We start from the raw sequence: 23,338 nt of genomic DNA, 5'->3' as shown, positions 1-23,338 counted from the left end.
TTCTGGGAGAAAGTGGCAAGAATCCAAAAGCACTGGTTTATGGTAGCTAATAAACATGCCAGGTGGAGTCAGTACCCGGGAAGGGGGTGAGGGGGCAAGAAGAGCACCCGTGCCCCCTCGGAGCAAGCGTCCTGCCGAGTGAGAGACCCGTTCGGGTGCCAGCCCCTTCGGTCCTGGAGGGGTCGCAAGTGTGAATCCCTGGCTCTGCATCCCGGAGTCCTGCCCTATGAGCCTTTCTCCCAGGGAATGAGGGAGGACGGCCGAGCCTTTTCATCTGGGTTGGGAGGAGGAAGGGTCCAGGCTCCCCCGCCTTCCGCGGCCGGGGCTGTCCGTGCACAATGAGCGCCAGAGCCGTGGGCAGAAATGTACCCTAACCCCGGGAGCTCGCTCACGCCCAGCCAAGGGTGGGGCCCGCTGGCTCTGGCTGTCAGGCTGTCGCTGGGCTCCACGGGCTCCAGGGACCTGGCGGGCACCTGCCTCCCCACCCCCTCACCCATTCTCTCTCTCTCTCTCTCTCTGGGGCCCTATCTTCCCTTATATGGTGAAGGCTGTTCCTAGAGGAGGGGGGGTGGGGACAAAGGTCGCTCTCCTGCAGCCAGCTTGCCACAACTCCCTGAGACCTCCCAGGTGGCAGCTGCCTCCCCCAGACAGGTAAGGCAGCCCCGCAGGACGCTGGGGCGGTAGGTCGTGGGGGGCAACAGGACAAGGGCCCCTGCTTCTTGCTGGCAGCGTAGGGCCACCTTGGAGCGGACGTGAGGGAGAGGCTTGGCATTCTGGAGCGTCTGGAAAGAGCAGGGAGCCCAGTGTGGCTTCCTGGGCCTCCAAGGAAAGAATTGTACAGTCTGCACTCCAGACAACTGCTCTTTCAGAGCCGCACCTGACGCTAACTTCACTTCAGGTGACAACCATCCCGATTGCCCTGAATGGGGAGAATCTGGAGACACGGCACTTTGAGATTTGCAACTTGGGCACTCCTGGGCAAACGGGGACTAGTTGGTCACCCTAACCTCACTCTGCCTCCCCTTCCCCCGCCCCACCCCATCTCTCTGCCCATTTTTTCTTTATCTGAAATGGTTTCTTTCTTTGTGCTGCCATTCCCCCTGATACTGCTGGGGCCTCAGCGCCCCTGGATCCTAGGATGGGAGCCACAACCCTCAGGAACTGGATGGTCAAAGGCAAAGAGAGGCAGGGGGCTGGTGACTGGCAGGGCCCTTTTGGCCCCCATCCATGCTTGGTCACCCAGGCATGCAGCTCTGTCGCATCTCCCTTCCACCAAGACCTGTCATCTGGCCTTACCAGCCATGGTGGCCCCATGTAGCTGAAATGGGTTGGGGGGGAAGTAGGAGCCAAGTCCAGACCAGGGTCTTGGGACATCCAGTCCACCCTACTTCCCAGAAAGCCTGCAAAGGCATCCCAGGTCCGCAAAGGGCAAAATCTGCAGCCTGGGACGCTGGGGTGTGTCTTCTCTCCTCACTCTCACAGGCCTGGGGAAACAGGAGGGTGTCCTGGGTTCTAGGGCCTGCCACATCCTTGTCTAGCTCAGAACGGCATGACTGGGGACTGAGAGCCATGACAGCACTCCGCAGCCGGAACCCTGACGGCAGCAGGGCAGCAGTTAAGCAAGGGAAGATGGGACCTGGTGGTGCAGGAGCCCTAAGTCCCGCCAGGGCTCCAGCACAGTCCACCCCGTCCATTCCACAGTTCTGTCTTTAAGCTCTGTGAACATTTGTTGAGCACCTACTATGTGCTAAGAGTTGGGGGCTGCACAGATGAACTGTCTAGGTCCTTGACCTTGGAGACCTCAGACTTAGATCCTTTCTTCACCATGTGGTTAGGGGGTCAAGAGTGGCATGGGTCCAGGATGCCTTGGAGCCCTCGGGGAGGGGCCCTTAGTCTAGCCTGAGGATTCTGGGAAGGTCTTCTGAAGAAATGAGAACTAAACTGAGTCTAAAGGAGCATGTAATGTTTAGCCATGCGAGGAAAGGTGGGGAGGGCATTCAGTAAAGGGAAGAGCAGGAGCAAGGACATAGGGGAAGGGGGAGAAGCAGCCTGGGGGGCCAAGGCAAGCAAGCAGTCCAGCATCACTAGAAGGCAGTGAGTGAGGGGCGCCTGGGTGGCTCAGTCGTTGGGCGTCTGCCTTCGGCTCAGGTCATGATCCCAGGATCCTGGGATCGAGCCCCGCATCGGGTTCCCTGCTCCGTGGGAGGCCTGCTTCTCCCTCTCCCACTCCCCCTGCTTCTGTTCTCTCTTGCTGCGTCTCTATCAAATAAATAAAATCTTAAAAAAAAAAAAAAAGAAGGCAGTGAATGAGCAGAGAGAGGTAGGGGGTGTGGCAGGGGGCAGGCTGGAGAGACATTCAGGTAGACAGAGGGGCAGGAAAGGGAGGGCTCCAGGGTGTTGCACAGATAGCTGACTTTGGGGGGGTCTGGGAGGAATGGTGCCCTTCCTCAAGTAGGGGACAGAGAATACTGGAGACCAGGAGTGAGGGGGGCAGCCGGCAAACTCCAGTTGAGGGAGAAGGCAGTACATATCCAAACCTGGGGCCATGCTGTGGGCACGGGAGAGTGAGGAGCCCATAATCCTCCCACCAGGTCAGAAGCAACAGCCTCTCTGGGGAGGGCCACCTGGGCTGGGGGACAGGGGCTTCTGCTCGGACCAACATGGATGAGAGTAGGAGCCGTTGGAGAGTATCCGTGGGGGTACCCTTGCAGTAAAAGCTCACCTCTCAGGGCCACCCTCCTCAGGATCCCCTTGCCCCCCACCCCAGCGGAGCCTCCCCCTTACCATTTCAGGCTGCTGGGGGTCCCGAATCCTGATTTTCCTCTAGGGAGGGAGCGTACTGGCTTTTCCAAGTCCCTGCTCCCCCAAATCTCCACTCATCTGATGGGCAAGAAGCTCCTACTCCTGTCTACCCTCAATTCCTCTTTTTTTTTTTTTGAAGATTTTATTTATTTGAGAGAGAGAGCACGAGATGGGGAAGGGTCAGCAGGAGAAGCAGACTCCCCACTGAGCAGGGAGCCCCATGCGGGACTCGATCCCGGGACTCCAGGATCATGACCTGAGCCGAAGGCAGGCGCTTAACCAACTGTGAGCCACCCAGGCGCCCTACCCTCAGTTCCTCTTGCTGCTCACTCCCAGGATCAGAGCATGTCCCTAGAGGTCATCTGGTTGACCCAGCCCTCCCCCCATCTCTAGATGAAGAACGGGGCTCATGTTCATAGAGCTAGTGAGTGTCAAAGAATCTGTCTCGGAGAAAGGAAGATGTAGACCAAAGTGGTGAATGAAATAACACAGAAAATATTTTTCTCCTTTGTACCCAAATTGGTCCTACTGACCCAGGGGTCCTGGAAACCTACAGTCTCTGTGGGTTGAGAAATACCTCATAGACCCACAAGGGCATCAGACAGGGCCCAGGCACCAGAGGTTCCTACACAGAGCTGGTGACCGGATGTGGTCCCCTGATTTGTCCGAGGGGGCGCTAATCAGAGGCTGGGCAGGGAGACCTTGACCCAGACTCCAGAATGCTGGGGAGAGAGGTCACCCCTCGGACTCAGAAGAGGGAGTTTCTCAGCAGTAAAGGGCCAGGTCATTGTTCCAAGAGGTGACTCAGAGTCAAGGTGCCATGAGAGATTAGATAGGGAGGTTCCAGGCTGTCAGCACAGGAAGTCTGACCCTTGGGGCCACACAACCTTTCATTCATTGTTCATCAATTCAAGGAGCATTCAAGGAGCCTTCTTGGAGGGCAAATCTGTGCCAGGCTGTGCCAGGCTGGGTGGTGGGCTTGGTGGGGAACAGGGTGGTCTCCAGCCTGATAGGGAGAGGCAGAAAACCAGGGATGAGAGTAACTGGGGACAAGCCAATCCCCACCATGGCTCATAGCAGAGTCTCTGGGACGTTTTTTTGTTTTAAAGATTTTTATGTATTTATTTTAGAGAGAGAGCAACCGAGTGGGAAGGGGAGGGGGGAGGGGAGGAGAGAGAGAGAGAGAGAGAGAATCTCAAGCAGACTCTGCGCTGAGCATGGAGCCCGACATGGGGCTCCATCTCACAACCTTGAGAACATGACCTGAGCCCAAACCAAGGGTTGGACACTTAACCGACTGAGTCACCCAGGCGCCCCTCTCTGGGAAGTTTTAAACATCCACATGCTCCGCTTCCCAAAAGGCAGAAAATAAAGTACCCAGGTCTGGGCCCCACCCAGGCTAATTAAATCATAGTCCCTGAGGATAGACCTGAGCAGCATCAAAGCACTGGTATTGTTTAAAAGCTCCCTAGGTGATTCTGATGAGCAGCTGCAGCAGGGAACAGAGCTACAGGTGAAAACAGAATGAGCCATAAAAGATACCATAAAAGAAGCTTGGGGAGGGAGGTTTCTTTCAGCTTAATGGGTGGAGGCTGGTTCACACTGGGAAAGTTCACTCTGTGATCCACTCATCCACCCATCCACCCATCCATTCTACCATCCATCCACCCATCCACCCATCCATTCTACCATCCATCCATCCATCCATCCATCCATCCACCCATCCATCCATCCATCCATTCATCCATCCATCCATCCAACCACCCATCCATCCATCCATCCATCCAACCAACCATCCATCCACCCACTCCACAAAGTGCTCACATGGTGTTAAATGCTGGGGGTTCGGTACTGAGCAAATATGATCCCCGCCCTTGTGGGGGCTAGATCTTGAGCGCCACCAGAACAGTGACTGAGGGGTGTTTGGGGATAGCTAGGAAGGAACACAAAACTGCCGCGTACAATTTTCTACTGTGGTAAAATACACATAAGATTTACCATTTTAGCCACTTTAACGGACACAGCCCAGAGGCGTTCAGGACAGTCACGATGTTGTACACTACAACCATGGTCACTGTCTAATTCCAGAATTTTTTCATCATCCCAGATGGAGACTCTACACCCACCAGTAGGCCCTTCCCTCCCCCTCCCTCCAGCCCCTGACAGCTGCTGATCTGCTTGGCACGTGTATGGATTTGCCTGTTCTGGATAGTTCATATGAATGGACTCACACAACACATGGCCTTTTGTGTCCAGTTTCTTTCACGAAGCATAATGTATTCAAGGGTCATTCGTGTTGCAATATGTATTAGCGCTTGGTTCCTTTTTATGGCTGAATAATATTCAGCCATATATATCCAATATATATCCACAATGGAATATTATATATTTTTATACACACACCACGTTTTGTTGATGGACATTTGAGTTGTTTCTAACTTTTGGTTATTGTGAATAGAGCTGCTCTGAAATTCAAGTACAAGTTTTGTTTGAACACCTGTTTTTTCCTTTGGGGCTAAAGAAGGGCCTTGAATGGCAGGCTAAAGAGTGGGGGCTTTAATCAGTTAGGTAATAGGGAGTCAGGGTAGGGGTTTGAGCAAGAGAGTGACAAGATCAGAGCTGGATGGGAAGACTGGAGGCTGGGACCTGGGGCCAGTCAGGGACTGGGGTGGAGCGCTAAGCCCTCCCTTCCCCAAGTGTCTGAGCCCTGGCCTCTGGAGCTGTTGGGAGCTCTCCAAGCCTGGGCTGGAAGGAGAGCACCTGAAACCCTCCCAGCTCCTCAATCCTTGCTCCCACACCCCCCTCCCCTAGGCTCATCCGCCATGACCAAACTGAGCGCCCAAGTCAAAGGCTCCCTCAACATCACCACCCCTGGGGTGCAGATATGGAGGATCGAGGTGAGGCCTGCCTGGGTGTCGGGGGCTCTGCAGGCTGGGGTGGACTGAGGGAAGGAAGGAGCCTGAGATTGCTCTGCCTTCCTGGGGTTCAAGCCCTTGGTGCCTGTCCCCAAGGCCACCCTCCTCTCTTCTCAGCCCTCCTCCTGCTGGTTCTCTGCCTCTCCCATCTCTCCCTGGAGTCAAGGGAGGCAGGGCAGCTGGGGGTTCTGGGTGGTCCAAGGCAGCCCCTCTGAGATCCTCCCTCTCCCTAGGCCATGAAGATGGTGCCTGTTCCTTCCAGCACCTTCGGAAGCTTCTATGACGGCGACTGCTACATAGTCCTGGCTGTGAGTGGGGGGGCGAGAACCGGAGGGTCTGAGCCGGCAGCAAAGGCCTCTGTGGTGTCAGGGAGGAAATTTGAGGCTGGGGGCGGGAAGGAGGGGCTGGCCAGGTTTACCCCTAGCCAGCATTGGCTGGGTGTGCCCAGGGGCCCAGCCTTTGGTAGCTCTGCATGGTCAGAGGTAGAAAAGTCTCTCCCTGCCCTTGACTCACTGAGCTCCCACCGAGGTGAACTTCTTTGAATTTATAGTCGTGGGGACCCTCTGAGCCAGTAGGATGTCACTCTACCTCAGGTCCACATTTCCGAAATCCATAGTCCCCTTCGTTTCACCTTCTTGGTTTTTGCCACATCCTGTACTATTTAATGCATTTGTATTTGTCCTTATATTGAGGCGCTTTTCAAATTTAAATCCGTTTATTTAAAAACATAACTCCACATCATTATCATAATAAGTGGAAGGCGGTGTCCCAGGTCACAAACAGAAAGTAGCTATAAAATACTTACTTAATCCTTTCCTCTGCGCATTTGCTTGCGCACCACCGAATCGCCTCACAGACCTCTGACGGAGCACACACCTCACCTTGGGAAATGCTGCTCTACGCAACCAACTTATTTCCAAGACGAGGGGAGCAAGACCCTGAGGGTCTCAGAGAGTCTGTGGCGGGGCAGGGGCGGTACTCTTGGCTCCTGACCACCTGCGCCGAGCGCTTCCCCCTCCCCTTGCCAAGTTCACGTGCGGCCCAGGCCCCATGTGTGTGCGAAGACATGCCGAGCAGGGAGGCGGCGGGAGGGCGTGGGAGCCCAGGGCCTGGGGCACACCGCGCATTCCCTGTCCTCCCTAGATCCACAAGACCGGCAGCAGTCTGTCCTATGACATCCACTACTGGATCGGCCAGGCCTCATCTCAGGACGAGCAAGGGGCGGCTGCCATCTACACCACGCAGATGGACGACTTCCTGAATGGCCGGGCAATCCAGCACCGCGAGGTCCAGGGCAACGAGAGCGAGGCCTTCCGAGGCTACTTCAAACAGGGCCTTGTGTACGGAGGGGTGCGCTGCCGGCGGGGATGGGCGGAGCTGGGGCCGGCCCGGGGAGCCTCTGGGGGGAGACCCACAGTGCGCTTTTGGAGACCTCTGTTCTTTCCGCTTCCCCGCCCCCTTTTCTGCTGCTGCCCCATCCTCGGTCTTTATCCCTCTGAATGTCTTTAGCTGCCCCAGAGGCAGTTGTGAAAGTCTGCGCACCATGAATTTTTGTAAATCAACCCCTATTTGAATGTTCTGGAGAGCTCAGTACCGAAGGAGGCCTTCCAGGGCATCACATCAAGTCTTCCCTCTGCGGGGTGGGCGGATGGCTACTCTCCATTCTCTGAAGCAACACTTTCACACTAAACACGCCGATTTCTAGCTTTTCTTGAAAAGTTTGAAGTTCTGGCCTCTGGGCTTTTCCCGTGGAAACACACAGTCAAGAGCCAAGTTGCTACTGACCAGTAGGATAGGCCGGGAGCTCTCCGGTGAGCCACGGTCCCTACTCCTCCCTTTTGTCTTGCTCCTCTTCTTCCCATACTCCGAGCAACGGCCCACCCTTTGGGCATTTGAGCTGGCATCTCTTCTGTCTGCTTGGGCTGCCCTAACAAAATACTACAGAATAAGTAGCTTAAGCCACAGAAATTAATATTCTCACTGTTCTGGAGGTTGGGAAGTCCGAGGTCAAGGTGCTAGCTGATTTGGTTGCTGGTGAGATCGCCCTTCCTGGCTTGCAGACGGCCACCTTCTCGCTGTGTCCTCCCGTGGTGAAGCGAGTGAGCAAGCACTCTGGTGTCTCTTCCTGTAAGGGTGCTAACCTCATCACGGAGGGCCCACCCTCAGGACCTCATCGAAACATTATCAAAATCTACCCCTCCCAAAGGCCCCATCTCCATATACCACCACACGGGGGTTAAAGCTTCAACGTAGGAGTTTGGGAGGGGACGCAGTTCAGTCCATAGCATCTCCCCTCCCCCCCTTCCCTGCAGCCTCCTGTCCTCCAAGTTCTGTCCTCTCCTTCCACCAAACCACATCACCATGCGCCTTTCTTTGCGGGCCCTCTCAGCAGAGCAGGGTCTACGGGGTGGGAAGGGAGGCACCTAGGGTGCAAACTTTAAGGAGGCTGAGGAAGGTCATGCACATGCATGCAAATGACTGACCTTGCACTTGCATGACCCTGAGAGCGAATGCCTCAGAGTGGGCAGCTGAGGCACCTCGTGCACCTCAGCCTAGTCCCGGGCCCAGCTCTCAGATGGCCTCAGGGGCAGCCGGGCACCCCGGCTCTGTCACGCCTCCCAGCCCGCTCACTCCCTTGGGTCAGCTCCCTCTCTTCCCAGGATCCAGAAGGGGGGTGTGGCTTCTGGCATGAAGCAGGTGGAGACCAACTCCTATGATGTCCAGCGGCTGCTGCATGTCAAGGGCAAGAGGAACGTGGTGGCTGGAGAGGTGGGCATCGGCCCGGGCCCTGGGGCATGGCCTCCTGTGTCCCCTCCCAGCCTGGGTGGAAGGCAGAGGCCAAGGAGGGGTGAGGGCAGGGAAGAGGTGGGGAAGAGCCGTGGACTGTGGCAAGTATCTGAGTGGAGGTTGCACCTCCCCTCTGGCGTTGCAGGTGGAGGTGTCTTGGAAGAGTTTCAACTGTGGGGATGTTTTTCTCCTGGACCTGGGGAAGATTATCATCCAGTGGAACGGGCCGGAGAGCAACCGCATGGAGAGACTCAGGGTAAGTGCTGCCCATGCACCGCCCCTCTCCCTAGTCCCACCCGCCTCTCTCCCGCCAGTCACACTCGCCAGACGTCTGCCACCCCCAACCTGCCCCCACGTCCCCAGGTCCCTCTCGGCTGACCGCCCTGGACGGTGTGTTCAAAGGTAGATCTGAGTCTCCGTGTGTTTGTGGAGCGGTACGCGTGTTGGGGTTTGCATGCGTTGCTGGGACTCATCCACTGAGGTGTAACAAGCCCCTGCTGTGTGGTGGACCCCGTGCCAAGCATCGTGGGTGCTGTGGTGAATGGCCTCCAGCTGGCTGTCGAGTAGGGGACACAGGCATGAAGAGAGTAGCTGAGGAGTGAGGGGTCGGCATGTGACACTGGGGCTTCTGGGAAGGCTTCCTGGAGGAGGTGGGGTGGGGCAGGGAAGGCCCCAAGGCAGGGGAGAAGTGGCCGGCGCGGGGCAATGGATGGCGATTATAGGGAGCTGGGAGAGGGAGAGGGCTCGCTCTCGGGGCGTGTTCGGGGGGGCCAGGAGGCTGCATGAGAGGGCTGGGGTCTGTTCTCGGTGCCTAGGAGGTCTGAAGGTCGTCCTGACTTCTGAGTGGAGAAAGGGTGTGGAGGGGCTGCAGGGATGCAGGGAGCCAGCGGCCCCCTGCGTGAGGATGGGAGCAGGTGCCCCGGGCCCCGGGGACAGGAAGGGGGGATCCACTGGCCTTACGCGTGTGGCGGATGGGGCCGAGGAGAGAGGGGCATTGTGCTTGAGCCACCGTGGAGTGGATGGAGTGCCATTTCCCGAAATGGGAAAGACCAAGAGCAACAGATTGGGGAAGGTAGGGGAGACGGAGTTCAGTTTGGGGCATCTTAAAACAGGTTATCACGGAGGTTGGGTAAATGAGAGGAGAGCAGAGAGCTGATCTGGGGACAAGAATAGGAAGAAGCCCTGGGACTGGGGCTGGCGACTGAAATGCAGGTCCCCAGAGCAGTGGCCACTGGGCTGAGGAGGCGGAGCCAGGGTGTGAGTGTGTGCATGTGTGTGCAATGAGGAAGTATGCCGTGCACGCGTGTGTGTGTGCATACTTGTTGCCGTGTATATGCACGTGTGTGTGTGCGCATGCGTGCGTGCACGTGCGAGCTCATGAGCACTTTGATATCCAGGGCTCAGCTTTTGTCCAAAACTGCGAAGTAAAATCACAAATTTCAATGTCAAAACAGAAGGCCCAGCAAGTGCACCCCAAACACCCTCCTGCCAATGCGAAACCTGCTTTCCCATGGGGTTCACTTGGTGCACTCTCGGGGGTACAGGCAGGATAGGTGCCTCGTCCCCTGGGGCTGCCGGAGGGGGGCCCGGGCTCTCCTGGCACGGCTGGCGGTGGCGGACGCGGCCCCGTCCCCCCGCCGGCCTTCATGGGTCACCGGGGCCTCCCTGCAGGGCATAACCCTGGCCAAGGAGATCAGAGACCAGGAGCGGGGTGGCCGAACTTACGTGGCGGTGGTGGACGGGGAGAACGAGAAGGAGACCCCGAAGCTGATGGAGATCATGAACCACGTGCTGGGCCCGCGGGGGTCGCTGAAGGCCGCAGTGCCCGACAACGTGGTAGAGCCGGTGGTCAAGGCCGCCCTCAAGTTGTATCAGTGAGTGTCCAGCTGGGCTCTTTGTGGTCGCAGGGTCTCCCCCGGGGGGTGGGAAGGTTGGGCTGTGGGACCCCCCCCCATCCCTGTTGTGCCTTTGCCCTGCAGCGTGTCTGACTCAGAGGGAAAGCTGGTGGTTAGAGAAGTCGCCACGAGGCCCCTCACCCAGGACCTGCTCAATCACGAGGTGAGAGGGCGTGGAGACCCCCAGCCCTAGCTCCCATCCCGCTGCACCCTGCCCAGTCTTCCCCAAGTGGGAGAAGTGCCGGGGGCTGGAGCTGGTCCCTGCCTGCTGCTCTGTGGCCCGGCACTGCCGGCTCAGGCCCCCACGCTGCAACCTTGTCTCCCACCTCTAGGACTGTTACATCCTGGACCAGGGGGGCCTGAAGATCTACGTGTGGAAGGGGAAGAATGCCAACACCCAGGAGAGGACAGGAGCCATGAACATGGCACTGGTGTGCAGGGGGGGTCCGGGAAGGGAGCGGGGAGAGAAACAGACGCAGCGGGGCGGGGAGAGGAGTGGGGTCAGACCGGGTGTAGCGCCAGGCAGAGGCCTTGGAAAGCTCTGGGCCTGACCCAGCTAGGGGTGCTGAGGGTCAGTTCCGTAGCTGCCTTGGGGCTTCTCTGCACGCCAGGGGGCCAGCCTCCAGGCCACCTGGGGGCCTCCTCAGGGTGTGAGCTCCCACCTCAAGTTAGGTTCAGAGAAAGGGAGAAATGGAGGCTGGCCTTCCTGCAAGAGGGGATTGGGTCAGCCGGCAGGTTGGGACCAAGTCAGAGTTTGGGGGTCATTATTAGGGCTAGAGTCAGTAACCCTAGCTGGCTTGGGGTCAGCGTTAGAATGGGGGTTGGGTTCAAGGTTAGAGATGGCAGCTGGTGATTGGGGTTAAAATTGAGGTGCGGTCAAGTTTGGGGTCTCTTTGGGTTTTGGGGTTGGGCCCAGAGCAGGGTTTAGCTTTGGGGTCGGCACTGGGACTGGGGTTGGATTCAAGTTTGGGATTGGGACCATGGGTAGGTTTGTGGTTGGGTCTGGTTGGGGTTCGAGCTAGGCTCTGGCTTGCATTGGGGGTGGGGCTGTGGGGGGCTAGGAGAGGGACACAGACTCAGCCACCCCGTTCTCTTCCCAGAACTTTATCAAAGCGAAGCAGTACCAGCCGAACACACAGGTGGAGGTGCAGAATGATGGGGCTGAGTCAGCTGTCTTTCAGCAGCTCTTCCAGAAGTGGACCCTGCCCAATCGGACTTCAGGCCTGGGCAAAACCCACACCTTGGGCTCCACGGGTGAGGGCCGGCCCGAGGCAGGGTGGGGTCAGGAGCCGGACCTCCCTCCCAGACACGCCTCTTCCATGCGCTCTTTCCCCTGGCGCTGGGCTCCCCCGGTAGGGTGAGGACACGAGGGAACATGAGTAAACTGAGCGGTCACAAAAAGGAAGCTGAGAAGCACCTGTCTTTCCCTTGGAATGGGGTTGTCTCCCTGGAAACCAGATAGCGTCAGTGTCTCACCAGACAATATTTGCTGAACGCAAGCTCAGTACCAGGCCCCTGGAGGAGGATGAAAGGGTTGTCCCTCTCCTGGCCCCTCTGGGAGGCCCTGGTGAAGCCCGAGTCTTAGGGATGGGAGATGGGGTTTCGCATTATAACTGCCACTCTCCAGCTCTGTGACCTTGGGTAAGCCATCCGATCTCTCTAGCCTCAGCTTCCCCATCTGTAAAATGGATCTAAGAATTGCAGTCATCACTCAGGGCTGTTGTGAGGACCTGGGGGACCCCGGCTTGTGACAGCTGGCGTCCTGATCCCCCTGCCCGCCCCCCACCCAGCCAAAGTAGAGCAGGTGAAGTTTGATGCCACATCCATGCACGTGCAGCCTCAGGTGGCCGCCCAGCAGAAGATGGTGGACGACGGGAGCGGCGAGGTGGAGGTATGGTGAGGGTGGGAGGCGGGTGCTGGGTGGGGCGGGGTTGGCGGAACGTGTCCTGGCCCTCAAACCAGCCTGGTACTGGCCCCAGGTGTGGCGCATTGAGGACCTGGAGCTGGTGCCGGTGGACTCCAAGTGGCTAGGCCACTTCTACGGGGGTGACTGCTACCTGCTGCTCTACACCTACCTCATCGGCGAGAAGAAGCACTACCTGCTCTACGTTTGGCAGGTCAGGCCCCACCCTTCCCTGTCCCGAGCACAGCTAGCTCGGCTCCCACTCCAAGCGGCTATCACCCTTGAGTTGAATACCTCTGGTGATGGGGAGCTCACCACCTTTTCCATCCTGGGACTGTTTAGGCTATGAGATCCCAGTGGTACAGGGTACCCCCATTCACAATCCTTGCCCCTTCTCTGAGTTCTTGGAGTCTCCCTTCCAATTTCCATGGCTTCCAGAACATTCTCTTCATCTGCTCAAAGCACCATGGATTTGTGGGTCCAGATGTGAATGCACAGGGAAATGCTTGGGTCCTGGGGGTAGTGGTATGATAGCCATGGTGTTCCCCCGAGTTAGAAGGAGAGGAGGTCTGGGGTTAAGGGCGGAGTAGCAGGTGGTCTAGGGTTGGCGGGGGTGCTGGGAAAGTATTAGGTGTGGGGCTGGGATCAAACGGGTCTGGGTCACGTGGGGTTTGGGCTGTGTCCAGGGCGGTATTTGGTGGGGCAGACCGTTGGGTTTGGAGCCAGGTGAGAATCAGGGATGGAGTTGTTGCTGCGGCCGGGGACGGGCTCAGAACTAGGCCCGGCCTCGTCCCCCCAACTTCCATCATGCTTGTGCCCAGGGTAGCCAGGCCAGCCAAGATGAAATAACAGCCTCTGCCTATCAAGCCGTCATCCTGGACCAGAAGTACAACAATGAACTGGTCCAGATCCGGGTCCCGATGGGCAAGGAGCCACCGCACCTCATGGCCATCTTCAAGGGACGAATGGTGATCTACCAGGTGTGGCTGCTGGCTTGAGGCACCTGGCAGGACCCACGATTGCGGCGGGGTGGGCATCAGGAGATGGGGAAGGGGACCTGGGGCCGGGGCGGGGGCGGGCCTGGGGGTGAAGCGCGTGCTTTGTAGGAGAGGACTGTGTGAGGCCCCATCACCCATGTGGAACCGGCAATAGAAACCACCACTCCATAGAAATGAGTATGCAGCGTGGGCAAGTCCCGTTTCTCTCTACACTCCACGGCCCCCCCACCCCCACCCCATCCTCTGCATGAGAAAGGTAGTTCTTTTGGCTAGATTTGCCCACATGATGAGCCTATCCAAACAGCATTGGTGCCTTCCAACGTAATGGAATAGACATCTCCAGCACTCGTTTAAGAAATCAGCTGTTTATGGAGCACCCGCGAAGCCTGCAGCCCTCTGCAAGGTGCAGGGGCTGGAGAAGGCCGGTCTTGTTGGGAGATCGGGGAACTAACAGCCCGAGGCACCCTGTGGTTAAATACACGCGGGTTGGGTTCGCTGCTGAGCGTGAATACAGTAATCTGGGGCAGGCAGGGAGTTCGTGCTGGAGGAGGGGTTTGGAGGGGCTCTTGACATCAGGGTCAGAGTTGAGGCGCTCAGTAGAGGTAAAATGAGGGCATGCAGGGCAAGGGGCACAGCAAGGACAACAGCCCAGAGGAGGGGATCCACGTAGAGCAGGGAGAAGCCCGGCTGAGCTAAACGGGAGGGTCTGGAGAGAGCAGAGTGAGTCTGGAAGGGCAGTTTGCGCCTGCGTCATGAGGGGCCTGCAAAGGCTGGGCTGAAGAGCTGGTTCCAGTCTATGAGCAGTAGGGAGCCATTGAAGATTTCTGAGCAGGGGAGTGCCATGACAAAAGCAATGTTTTGGAAAGGCTAGTCTGATGATGATATGGCAGAGGACCTGGGGGCCGGCAGACCCCACCCCAGCCTCTCTTCCACTCTGTTCTCTGTGCCCTTCTTGAGAATCTTCCGCTGTCTGTACTAAGTTGCTCCCACCTCTCTCTCTCTGCCTTCTTCGCACCCGCTGCAGGGAGGCACCTCCCGGGCCGACAAACTGGAACCAGTGCCCTCCACACGGCTGTTCCAGGTGCAGGGAACCAGCACCAACAACACCAAGGCCTTTGAGGTCCAACCCCGGGCCAGATTCCTCAACTCCAATGATGTCTTCATCCTTAGGACCCAGTCCTGCTGCTACCTGTGGTGCGGGAAGGTGCGTGCAGTGGCCTCCCCTTCCTCAAGTGGATCTTTGGGGTCCCCGGGCCTCAGGGGAGTCCCTGGCCAGCAAGTCCTTCTGGCTCATTTCCCAGCTGCCCCTAGCCAGTCTCCCTCCACCCTCACATTCTCTGCCTCTAAGTCTGATTCAGTCTCTCTCGTTTTCTTTGTCCCTGGCCACCCCTGCCTGTCCCAGTGTTGGTGGGTCTTTGTGTCTGGGGCTCTCTCTCACTATCCCCGTACCCGTCGCCGCCTCTCCGTTGATCTCAGCCTCTTGGATGCTTTCTCTTGCCCTGTAAGGAGAGTGCAGGCTCCTGTCTTCTCTGCTGTTCTTTGGAGTGTCAAGGACAGAGGAGGGGTGTGCATGGGGTCCTGATCCAGGCAGGAGGGGCCCTCTTGGACCCAGGAGCTCTGGGCCAGTAAACGTGGTGGAAGGGTGGGGGTAGGTGTGGCGGTAGAGATGGTCTCCCCCAACACAGCTGACCCCCTCTCCCCAGGGCTGTAGTGGGGACGAGCGGGAGATGGCCAAGATGGTTGCGGACACCATCTCCCGGACAGAGAAACAAGTGGTGGTGGAAGGGCAGGAGCCGGCCAGCTTCTGGGTAGCCCTGGGCGGAAAGGCTCCCTATGCCAGCACCAAGAGGTAACTATGGGGTCCCTCTGCCTCCAGCTCACCTTCTGCGCTGGGGAGCCTCCTAGCTGCTCCAGCCCATGGCCCAGAGTCTGCAGTGAGCATGGACTGAGGACTCTATGTACCAGTCCCCAGGGCTACTAGATGAAAAAAGAAGGGGCGGCCCAATGGGCCCTCAGAGCCCTGTGAGCCCAGGGGCATGCCTGGGGCCCGGTGGGGGTTTTCTTGGCAAATGAAGTTCACAGGCTAGGAAGCAACTCAAAGAGAGGGGCAGGGCTTGCCCTTGGGGACGAAGCTGCCAGAACCCTGTTCTTTAGTCCTGACACAGGACCTGGATGCTGAGAAGCCCCAGCTGGAAACACTTTCCGGTATTTTTTCTAGAGCATACCCAGGGTCCACTATTCCCCCGTTCAAAAGCGAAAGGGCTTTCCTGCAGTAGCAGGAGAAGGCCTAGAAGGAAGATATCAGAACTTCCCCACGGCCTGCAGAAGAGCCTCTGGAATGCTCGTCCTGGAAAGGCAGCGGGGACTTCTCCCTCGGAGCGCTCTCAGACCCTTGCGAGGAGGGGGGCACTTTTCGTGTGGTTAGAAAAAAGAGCATTTTCCTCGAAGTTGGGCTTTCTGTGTCGGAGTTCTGCGTCCTCCATTTCTCCTTCCCCACACCTTCTTGCCGCCACAATTTTCTCTGCATCCTGCAGACTGCAGGAGGAAACCCTGGCCATCACCCCCCGGCTCTTTGAATGTTCCAACCAGACCGGGTGCTTCCTGGCCACAGAAATCCCTGACTTCAATCAGGATGACTTGGAAGAGGACGATGTGTTCCTGCTTGATGTCTGGGACCAGGTAGGATTGAGGCCTGGGGCCCTCCCCTCCCACCAGCTCAAGCCCCAGGGCCAAGAAATAGTGACTTTATGGACAGGTAAGATTTGACATTTTCTGGGCTCCCTCATTCATTCTTCCTGGGAGTAGTACTGTGAACAACAAGAGCCTAAGGAAGAAGGAGGCGGGTAGAGAGGAATGTTCCGGAAGGGGCTGCAGTGCGGGATGTATTTTCCCAAAGCCCCGTTTCTTTCACATGGCAGAAGCATGTTTCTGAGGGTCTGCAGCTCTGGAGAGACTGGGAGTCCCACACTGGCAGAGTCTCCAAGTAGAGGACACCTGTCCAACCTCTTCATCTCCCAGATGCAAAGTCGAGCCAGACGGGGCCTGCCCGAGGTCACTTGGCTCCACTGTCAGTCATCAGAGCCTGGCGGACCCCAGGTGGAGCCCGGTGGGCCAGGGAGGACAGGAAGGCCTGCGCGAACTCTGGATTCTCCACAGGTCTTCTTCTGGATCGGGAAGCATGCCAAAGAGGAGGAGAAAAAAGCTGCAGCAATCACAGCACAGGAATACCTCAAGACCCACCCCAGCGGCCGTGACCCCGAGACCCCCATCATTGTGGTGAAGCAGGGACACGAGCCCCCCACCTTCACAGGCTGGTTCCTGGCATGGGATCCCTTCAAGTGGAGTGTGAGTGGCCAGCACCCCCTGATCCTTCCAGCCCAGCAGGACCTGCTCCAGGAGGCCGCTCACAGCACACCCCAAGGGCAGGGCAGACTTCCAGGCTTTTCTATTCATTGTGATAGACGACCAGTGACAGATTTTTAAAGGGGTCCTAGGGGACCTCGAATAAAAAGTCAGACTGTGTAAGTCAATGAAGCCCCCTGGTGAGGGAGAGGAAAGGAAGTCTATCAAAAACCCAGGCTCATGACCGTGCCTTTCTTGTGCACGAGATGTAGCTCAGAGCTGATGGACATTCTTGCTAAGAGCTGTACTGACCATTTGAACTTAAATCAACTAAAGTTAAACAAAACTGAAGATTCAATTTCTCACAAGCCCCAAGCTAACTGCTTCGTAGCCACTCGTGGCTAGTGGCTCCCAGGTTGGACAGCGCAGAGAAAGAACATTTCCATCACTGTAGAAACTTCTCCGGGACAGTGTTGGTGGATCCTCAAACCAGATGAAAATGACACATGTCAGTTCTTTAAAGGGCAGACGAATGTCTTCCTGGTACCCACTTCTAAGCAAAATGGGTCATACGTGTGGTCCTTACCTGAGGGACAGTGAGTCAGACTACCACAGGACTTTCCTGAACTGGCCTCAGATAGAAGCAGAGGGCAGGTCCTCAAAATGGAAGCCTGTGCAAGTTTTCTACAGGAAGGAGGAAGGCTAAGGCCTGGTGACTTTAGGTGCACAACGGCAGTCATGATGCGCCATGCTGGGGGCCAGGCTCTGGGCTTATAGAGATGTGGCTCCTCATGGAGCCAGTGTCCCTTTGACTCCCTTCACCCTTCTGCGGCAGGGTCCCCCTCCAGGCTCTGGGAGGAGGCCCCTGGCTTCCAAGCCCCCCATGTTCCCCAGAGCCTCCACAGTGGAGGCAGCTTCTCCAGGCTGCATGTGGCTGCCCACACTGCCTCTGAGGGTGGCCTCTATCCCCATGTGGGGCTGAGCAGGGCCTTTCCTGACCATCAGCCCTGTGGGTGTTCATCCTCACTCTCTAGCCTCCTTTTTCAGGGTCCCTCCTCTAGCCCCCACCCCTGGGCCTTAGGTCAGCCTTCTTTCAACCTCCCGAAAGGAAAAAAATTCTTCCATGTCCTCTGCTGAGAGCCGGGTCTAAGTTGTTATTGGCTTTATGTGCAGAACACCAAATCCTATGAGGACCTGAAGGCGGAGCTTGGAAACTCTGGGGACTGGGGCCAGATCACTGTGGTGAGTACGGGGCAGGTGGTTGGCTGACGTCGCCGCCCCGTGGGAGCTGAGAAAGCTCCAGAAAAGATAGCAGGGTCCTGGGCTTCCCTTTCCACCATGTCCTCCCACAGCTCATGGAAGTGCTTCTCCCTGTTGAACTTCAAGGCCTCCTGCTGTTTCTTCTCCTCCATGGCCTAGTCTGAGCATGCATAAGAATCCGGGTGATGGGAGCCAGGAGCGAGGTGGGGACAGCTGGTTAAAACGCAGATCCCAAAGTCCCCTTCACTCCCCCACATTCTGGTGCGTGGAATCGGAATGAGCCCCAGGAATATGCTTGTTTTAAATGAAGAGCCAGGTGATTTGATGCAGTTAGTCCATGGACTACACTTCGAGACAGAATGATTTGTCTGCTGTGGTCACCCCTGGGGTCCTTTCTCCGGGTGCAAACTGCAGTCTCTCAGTTAGTGAACAGAACCCCGTGCATTGAACCCGTTGGCCCTGGGTTATGGGAATCTGAAAGCAAAACCTTTCCTTCAAGAAGTTCATAGCCTCGCAGGGGAGGCAGGGCCAAGTAGACTCTGTAGAAATGTGTCCAGAACACGACAGCAATTTCACGAGCACGCTGGCTTAATCAGCAGATAAGGCTGGCTCCTCAGCCCCACCCGCAGCCTGAGTATCCTCTGCCCTCAATAGACCCTTCCTGGTGGACTGATGGTTCAAGCAGGAAAGCATGGATAGATAGGTCAAGGCTAAGGGAATTTACTGATGACAGTTTCATAACAGATAAGAGAAAGAGGGTCATAAATGTCCAAGGTGGACCTTGAACATCTGTGGGAAGCCATGGAGAAGTTCATAAGTCATAGAACAAAATAATCATCTTGGACCCATTGGCTTTGGTTGGATGCAAACCACCAAGTTTTAGCTCACAGATCCAATCAGGTGTTGTGTTCTTACGAGGAGTGTGCGTATGGGGGTCATGGGAGGCTTCTCGAAGGAGATGCTCTAGAATCAATGTTGACTCTGGAGCGAAAAGCAGCCTGGGAGGTAGCCACAAACCAGCAGAATGAACCAGTGGTTTCCTTCTCTTCCCTAGGAGATCACCAAACCTAAACTGGACGTGTTCAATGCGAATAGCAACCTCGTTTCTGGGCCTCTACCCATCTTTCCCCTGGAGCAGTTGATGAACAAGCCTGTGGAGGAGCTCCCCGAGGGTGTGGACCCCAGCAAGAAGGAGGTAGGTCAGGCTCGAGGATGAAGAAAGCTGGCTGGCCGTCTGCTGGACAACACTAACTGACCCCCAGATTGTGCCCTGCAGGTGATTAGGTGCTGGGGATGCCCTGGTGAACAAAACATACCTGGTCTCCACCTTCACGTGAGGTGACATCTCAGTGGGGACAGAGGGTTCAAAGGACCCTGATTACACTATGATTTAATTTCAGTGATGGTAAGCGCTACAAGGTGAAGTACAGGTGCCATGAAGGGTCTTCCAAAAAGGAACCTGACAGAGATTTCCTTCTGAAAGGTGAACAGGAATTATTCAGGCAAAATGGATTTTTCCTGGAGAAGCGAACAGCATGCGTGAAGCCCAGAGGCAGGGAATGAGCACAGTGGGGATTAATTTTAAAAAGTTTAAAAATCTTAAAAAAAAAAAGATTTTATTTTTAAGTAATCTCTGCACCCAATGTGGGGCTCGAACTCACAAACCCGGGATCAAGAGTGGCACACTCCACCGATGGAGCCAGCCAGGTTTTATAAAACCTTAAAAAAAAAAAAAAAAAAGATCTGGGTGCCTGGGTGGCTCAGTTGGTTAAGCGACTGCCTTCGGCTCAGGTCATGATCCTGGAGTCCCGGGATCGAGTCCCGCATCGGGCTCCCTGCTCAGCCGGGAGTCTGCTTCTCCCTCTGACCCTCTTCCCTCTCGTGCTCTCTATCTCTCATTCTCTCTCTCTCAAATAAATAAATAAAATCTTAAAAAAAATGAAAATTAAAAAAAAAGATCACTATGGCTACCCAGTGAAGAAGGGACTGGAAGGTGGCAAAAGCAGCGGCCAGAGGCTGGTTGAGTGGTGGCTGGGGAAGTGGAGGGAAGGAGGGGGTTTAGAGGAATTTTAGGAGGTAAAGTCAATGACACTAGGTAATTACTGGATGAAGGGTGTGATTGGGGGGGGCAATTGCATCATTTTCGAAGATAAAAAAACCCTGGGTCAGACTGAGCTTAGAGGGGGACAACTGTGAGTATGGTGGTAGCCATGCCGTTTGAGGCACCCAGGGACATCCCGGGTGATGCCTATTTGGTGGGCAGGCTATTCAGAGACCCACCAGCGCGCAGCGCTTCCGGTGCCTGCACCTGCAGGCCCACGCGGGTCACTCGTGGGGAGAGAGTATGGCAAGAAGAGAGCTTGTTAAAAATACATTTCCAGTATTCATTCCCACTAAAGGCAGATCCAAAATGGATGGCTGATCTAGTGTGATGGGGGTATCAAAAGACAACGTACTCTCGGGATGATAAACCATAAAGACGTCTTGCTAGTGAATTAAGTAATCTACAGAAGAGAGATGCCTGATTTCTCCAAGTCTGTTAGGGGTTTGGGCCCGATATATGTTTAAGTGTATTGTTCCCAGAGCATTTGCGTCCTGCCCTTCACCTTGGAGACCATGTTCATGCATTCTTTCCCAGATCTACCCATCTGTGTCCTCACTGGAATATTGGGACGATTCCAACATATTTTTTGTAACAGTAATATTATAAATATTATTTGCCCAGCCCCTGGTATGTAAATGTAAGCTGCTGTTACAACTGCCTGAGGAAACTGGAGGGAGGGCAAGTGACTTGCCTGATGTGCCTGACATAGCGACTTAGCAGCGAGTCAGAGCAAGGACCAGGTCATCGGAGTCCTGCCGCTCCCATGGTACCACGTGGCTCGGAGTATTTCTAAAAGGAGGGGCAGCTGGTGTTATTGAACCCGGTGACTGATAGGAGGCTGAATGGATGGTGAATTCAGAATGGGACAAACAGAATCAAGACAGCCCTACCATGGTTGACACAGTCTACAAAATCTAAGATCCTTTTTAAAAAGTCAGTTGTCCGTTGATTTTTTAAAAGAGATTTAAGAGAGAGAGAGAGAGAGAGCGCGCATGCACATGAGAGGGGTGGGGAGGGGCAGAGGGCGAAGGAGGGAGAATCCCGAGAGACTCCTCTCTGAGAGCGAAGCCCAGTAGGGCTTGATCTCCAGACCCTGAGATCATGACCTGTGCCGAAACCAAGAGTCGGACGCTTAACTGACTGTGCCACCAGGAGCCCCAGTACATTCTTGTGGGGAAGCTGTAGGTCAGTGTTAAGTGGAGAGGGTAGGAGAGGACTTCAGGCCTCTCTGGCTGCCCCAAACTCGGAAGGGGAGCCAGTGACGGTGAACAGTGGGGTGGTGGGTCTGGCTGCAGGCAGTAGCAAGAGGATAATGTTTGAGTACCAGTGAGTAAGCCAGAGAGGCAGATGTGGGTATGGGTGAGGCCAGTCATCAGCTGGCAGGACCACAGAGTCCAAGAGCAGGTCTAGTGGAAAGATACAAGTCCACTGGGATGGGCAGTTCCTGCTATCTACCCTGGGCGTCAGAGTCCAGAAGTCTCAGCCAAGCCGTGGAGCCGGCCTGGCTGGGGCCAGGGAGGGCACCTGCAGCCACAGCTGCGAGGGACCTGGGGCGGGGGTTTGCTACAAACCAGTTTGGGGTAGGCAGCTCTTCCCTATCCACTGATGCCCAAACCACTCACCTTTCCTCTCTTCTTCCCTGCCTGGGGGAGTGGGCAGGCTCTCAGGGGACTTGAGAATGCCCAGGGGTGGGAGGCAAACCTAAAGACAGGTTCCATCTGAGCTTGAAGTCCACCTACAGATGTTGTCCAAGCTGTTCAATTAGGGCTCTCTGCAGGAGTGGGCTCACTCTCCTGGGGTTGGCAGGGGGGCTCACATTGAAAAGAAACCCATGGCTCTTACCACCCCGTCCCCTTCTTGGTGCCTGGGGAGCAGAGATGAAGGCTGGGAGATGCTGTTTTCTAGTAGCTTCAGTTTGGGGTTCTCACGTGAATGTGCCTTGAGGGTACCTGGCTTGCCTTAAGCGGTAGCCCTATTACATCGTGTTAGATGGGAGCAAATGTCGTTTCAGGCAATCCCCTCATCTTATGGAGAAAGATATATACCGCTGGCTTAGGAAGGTGTCTCCCAGTCACGATCTCTAAGCCAAGAGTAAAAAGGTAGAATGGTGCTATCCAACCTTCTAGATCATTCATAGGATGGGAGAAGCCAGCACGAGTCATCCAAATATTTTGTTTCCCAGGGGGTTTTGCAAGTGCCACAGCTGTGCCTGGACGCTAGACTGCTGCTTGCTGGGCCCGTCGCGCAGGGGCGGCCAGCCTGCTCGCTCAGTCCCCAGCAAGGTAGCGTCCAGGAGGGCGAGCGCCTCCCCAGGGTCATGGCTCTGTCGAGCAGAGCTGGGCCTCCTGTGGTAACAGCAACTGAGTCTCATATATTCAGACCTGGGCAGATTCCCTTTGGGGGCTCATCTGCTTACTCTGTGGGCCAGATTTACAGAAAGTAGGATCCTCTCGCTTAGGTTCACTGTTTACTGAGTAAAGACAGATGAACAAGATACCTTGTTTCCAGTGCCCTTTCATGTGTAATATTATTTTCATCCCCCTAAAAGCATTACAAAGCAAAAATTGGCCTTTAAGATTTTTTCCCATTTTATTATTTTTTAAAGATTTTATTTATTCATGAAAGACAGAGAGAGAGAGGCAGAGGGAGAAGCAGGCTCCCAAGGAGCAGGGAGCCCGACGCGGAACTCGATCCCAGGACCCTGGGATCATGACCTGAGCCGAAGGCAGACGCTCAACCATCTGAGCCACCCAGGCACCCGCTTTTCCCATTTTAGAGAGGAAAACTAAGACATTCTCTTAGCAAATTCCCTAGCCAAGCGAAGTCAAATGTCCCGATTCTTATTTCAGAGCTAGGGTGCACTTGTCAACGGGAGCTCAACCTACTTCACGTTGCTCATGTTCCAAATTCAGGGATCACACTTAGACCTCAACATGCCGCCTGGCTCCTCCCCATCTCTTTCCGGGTTCTCCTGACATTCCCTATTTTTGTTCTTCATGTGACTGCTATGCCACACCTACAGGACTCATCCATGTAAACCCCGGGGGAGAATGTGACCGCTGCCGTCTGGTTTCTCTCTTCTTCTAGGAGTACCTGTCCACCGAGGATTTCACCAAGGCCTTGGGGATGACACCCACTGTCTTCTCTGCCCTCCCGCGATGGAAACAACAACAACTCAAGAAAGAAAAAGGCCTGTTTTGAGAAGGAGTGGCTGTGGTTGGAGAGCAGTTCCCTACCCTGCTTGCAGTTTCCTTGTTTTCATGACTGGTATATTAGTCCTATACTAATTGAAGTGAAATTTCACCTGTGAGCAACCTATTCTTCCAGAATGG

The 23,338-nt window shown here is 55.7% G+C and overlaps 1 protein-coding gene across 1 annotated transcript; it reads left to right on the top strand.

The window, feature by feature from the left end:
• The first annotated feature begins 591 nt into the window (after window positions 1-591).
• On the top strand, window positions 592-23,276 carry VIL1 (villin 1). The gene is made up of 20 exons (XM_025891598.2): window positions 592-651; window positions 5,614-5,699; window positions 5,951-6,025; window positions 6,861-7,057; window positions 8,378-8,486; window positions 8,650-8,760; window positions 10,176-10,378; window positions 10,484-10,562; window positions 10,732-10,830; window positions 11,500-11,653; window positions 12,190-12,290; window positions 12,379-12,516; window positions 13,124-13,282; window positions 14,325-14,504; window positions 15,004-15,149; window positions 15,835-15,979; window positions 16,457-16,645; window positions 17,816-17,884; window positions 18,957-19,097; window positions 23,094-23,276. The coding sequence occupies exons 2-20, from the start codon at window positions 5,625-5,627 to the stop codon at window positions 23,205-23,207; spliced, it is 2,484 nt and encodes an 827-aa protein (XP_025747383.1). The 5' UTR covers window positions 592-651; window positions 5,614-5,624; the 3' UTR covers window positions 23,208-23,276.
• The last annotated feature ends 62 nt before the right edge of the window (window positions 23,277-23,338 follow it).

Source organism: Callorhinus ursinus, unplaced genomic scaffold, assembly GCF_003265705.2.
Source record: "Callorhinus ursinus isolate GAN/ISIS: 27379988/994484 unplaced genomic scaffold, GSC_fseal_2.0 scaffold2, whole genome shotgun sequence".
NCBI classification, from domain to species: domain Eukaryota; kingdom Metazoa; phylum Chordata; class Mammalia; order Carnivora; family Otariidae; genus Callorhinus; species Callorhinus ursinus.
Note: the sequence above shows the minus strand (reverse complement) of the source record. Positions and strands in the feature narration are given on the sequence as shown.

Bases quoted from the DNA above. Each gene is read 5' to 3' on its own strand.
- VIL1 (XM_025891598.2), top strand. From the start codon at position 5,625: ATGACCAAACTGAGCGCCCAAGTCAAAGGCTCCCTCAACATCACCACC. The intron at 10,563-10,731 runs GTGAGAGGGCGT...TCCCACCTCTAG, and splicing joins AGGACCTGCTCAATCACGAG to GACTGTTACATCCTGGACCA. The intron at 13,283-14,324 runs GTGTGGCTGCTG...CACCCGCTGCAG, and splicing joins GACGAATGGTGATCTACCAG to GGAGGCACCTCCCGGGCCGA.